General features: G+C 44.5%; 1 protein-coding gene across 1 annotated transcript in view; it reads right to left on the bottom strand.

Moving 5' to 3' along the window:
* The window catches only part of LOC103521957 (calcium/calmodulin-dependent protein kinase kinase 1-like), a gene marked incomplete at its 5' end in the record, with an annotated part of 13,651 nt that extends 11,758 nt beyond the window's left edge, over nucleotides 1-1,893 (bottom strand). Inside the window, 3 exons of the mRNA XM_008487059.3 lie at nucleotides 394-561; nucleotides 1,204-1,419; nucleotides 1,816-1,893. Coding sequence (XP_008485281.2) covers nucleotides 394-561; nucleotides 1,204-1,419; nucleotides 1,816-1,893 — 462 coding nt within the window. The remainder of the gene's footprint in view (nucleotides 1-393; nucleotides 562-1,203; nucleotides 1,420-1,815) is intronic.
* Nucleotides 1,894-2,780: the final 887 nt, after the last annotated feature.

Genomic DNA, 2,780 nt, shown 5'->3' with positions numbered 1-2,780 from the left:
TTTTTTTTTTTTCGGTCTCGTATTTTGAATTGATTTGTTAGGTACGGTCTCGTATTTTTTACAGTCTGTGTGTGTATGTTTATTATTATTATTTTATTTTTACAGAGAGAAATGTATCAAAGGTCATATCGTCCCGAAATCGCAGGGAGTAGGAGGATAGGATGAGAGAAAGTCTGTCCCGAGAACGAACCTTACCTGTTTAGTTTAGTTGACTGGGTGCGAGCACTTTAATATTGAACTCTATATCAGGAAACTCGACGCTTTGAATTCCACATAATGGAAAGTAACTCAATGATAGAGTTCTTTCACCCAAGTTTCATAAAATTGTGGTACCCTATTACCATTTTTCGCTCCGGGCGGGAATCGAACCAGCAACCCAGCGTAGGTACTTACTTGGAACGAGTGGTTCTTGAGCATTGTCTTGATCAGGATGAGCGTGTCCAGTTTGGGGAAGTTTTTGATCACATTTCGTACATCGTCCTCACTGACTGTCACCAGCTGACAGTTCTCCTCTTCGGTGGGCAGGGCGTAGGCGCCGTCTTTGGTTACCCAGCTGTGCTCCTGAGGGAAAAGTAGGTAAAATATAGGTATAATAAGACCAGTCCTTATTATGTACCTACTTTCTTTCCGTGAGTCTTGATCTCAGGATGTGGGAAGGAGTAAGGTCTTTAGTGATGCTGGTAAGGGGGTTTTATCCTCCATTCGACTACAAGCTGAGTTGGGCTGGGAAAATCCAGTAGCAGATTGCCCAAATGGTCACTCATCTGGATACTAAGTACACGTATAGGTGCATAACAACTGGTATATTCAACGTAGAGAACTGGTCTGTTCAACGTGCCAGCAGAAAATACTTATTACCTCACTTATACAATGTAACGCGTCGCCTGGATTCAACCGCGGTATCGGTAGGTATGTGAAACGCGGTCAATCTTTCTTCACTTGGCGGCTGCTTCTGGAAACCGAACCCGTGACCTAGCGCAAATAACTTACCTTGATTTGCTGCAGTGTGATCCGTTGGGTCGGATCCTTCTGGAGCATCTGGAGGATGAGGACCGGGAGCTACTTACCTTGATTTGCTGCAGTGTGATCCGTTGCTTCTGGAGCATCTGGAAGATGAGGGCCTGGAGCTACTTACCTTGATTTGCTGCAGTGTGATCCGTTGCTTCTGGAGCATCTGGAGGATGAGGGCCTGGAGCTACTTACCTTGATTTGCTGCAGTGTGATCCGTTGGGTCGGATCCTTCTGGAGCATCTGGAGGATGAGGGCCTGGAGCTGTTTGGACACGGGTGGGTGACTAGGGAACTCGAGGTCTTTGGTCTGGATGAGCTGGTAGAGGTCGGGAATGGTTTCCGCGTCGAACGGCAGACGCCCGTAGACGAACGCGAACAGCGTGATGCCGAGCGACCAGATGTCGTACGCCTGGGGGGAGAAGAAGAGTTTAGAATCTAATCTTGTTTATCCTGTTAGGATAGGACTGAGAAGTGAGAAGTCCCTTCCCCTGCAGTCTAACCAAGGTCTTAGGCCAGCCACACACTATAAGGCGGACCTTTTAAGTCGTACCTGTCAGGTCTACCTGATGAGCAAAAACTATTTCTCAATCCGACAACTTTCTTATTCTCTCGACTATAAGAAGCAAGTGAACTAACCTTGCATTTTTTCTACCTATTTATGTTGTTACATAAGACCTATTTATTTTATACGCAATGGTGGCGCTTTCAATAGAAATTGGTACAAATTGGGCCATCGGCTATAATAAACCCCCTATGTCACTATTTCTGTTCTGTATTTTTCTGTATGATTTCCGAACACGCTTACCTTGCCGCTGAACTGTTTGCCCTGGGCGCTCTTGATCGCTTCCGGAGCGGTGAAGGCGGGCGTTCCGGCGGGTGCGGAAGAAGAAGAAGAAGAAGAAGAAGAAGAAGAAGAAGAAGAAGAAGAAGAAGAAGAAGAAGAAGAAGAGGGGAAATAGGGAGAAATAGCGAGAGAGAAGAATGGGACTTGAAGCATAAAAAGAGAGTGGGAAGGGACATACCTACCCCTATGTACTTTAGGTTTAGTAAAGGCTCTTTTTTTATCCCTTAGCAAATTAGGTAGGTAGTTAGGTACTTTGTAGTCAAGCCTTTTTATAAGCCTTCTGTATGCATTTATGTAACACTTTTTCACTCTTTTTTCCCCACGTTTTTTACCTACATATTTTTCCCTTGATTTTTTGCAGGGCTGGTTGTTAAGTGGCTTCCTATGCATCATGCAAAAAAAGAAGAAAAAAAAAAAAGCAAGGAACGAAAAATGAGCTACATACACACCTAATTACGTGGAATTAGGTACTGCCAGAATGAGACTGAAAAGTCCCTTTACTCCCGCAGTCTAAACAGGTCTTATATATTTCATAGGTATAGTTTAAACATATGAATATAAAAAGCCTTGTTTAAATTGGAAAAAAAAAAATAATAATACAAAAATCAATAAAGATTAGTTCGTCTGATGCCCACCGATCACGCTCAGACCGCCTGACAAAAATAGACTGTCTGACAGACCCAGGTCTGAGAGAACGGGGTCTACAGCTTTTTCCGCCACACACGGTCTGACACGACGCGACGCTCAATAAAGATTAGTTCGTCTGATGCCCACCGATCACGCTCAGACCGCCTGACAAAAATAGACTGTCTGACAGACCCAGGTCTGAGAGATCGGGGTCTACAGCTTTTTCCGCCACACACGGTCTGACATGACGCGACGGTGTGTGTGTCTGTCCTAACATGTGAGTTGGAATGTTACATAGT

This window comes from Diaphorina citri, unplaced genomic scaffold (assembly GCF_000475195.1).
Source record: "Diaphorina citri unplaced genomic scaffold, Diaci psyllid genome assembly version 1.1 scaffold6357, whole genome shotgun sequence".
Classification (NCBI taxonomy): Eukaryota; Metazoa; Arthropoda; class Insecta; order Hemiptera; family Psyllidae; genus Diaphorina; species Diaphorina citri.
This window is presented reverse-complemented; position numbering and strand designations above follow the sequence as displayed.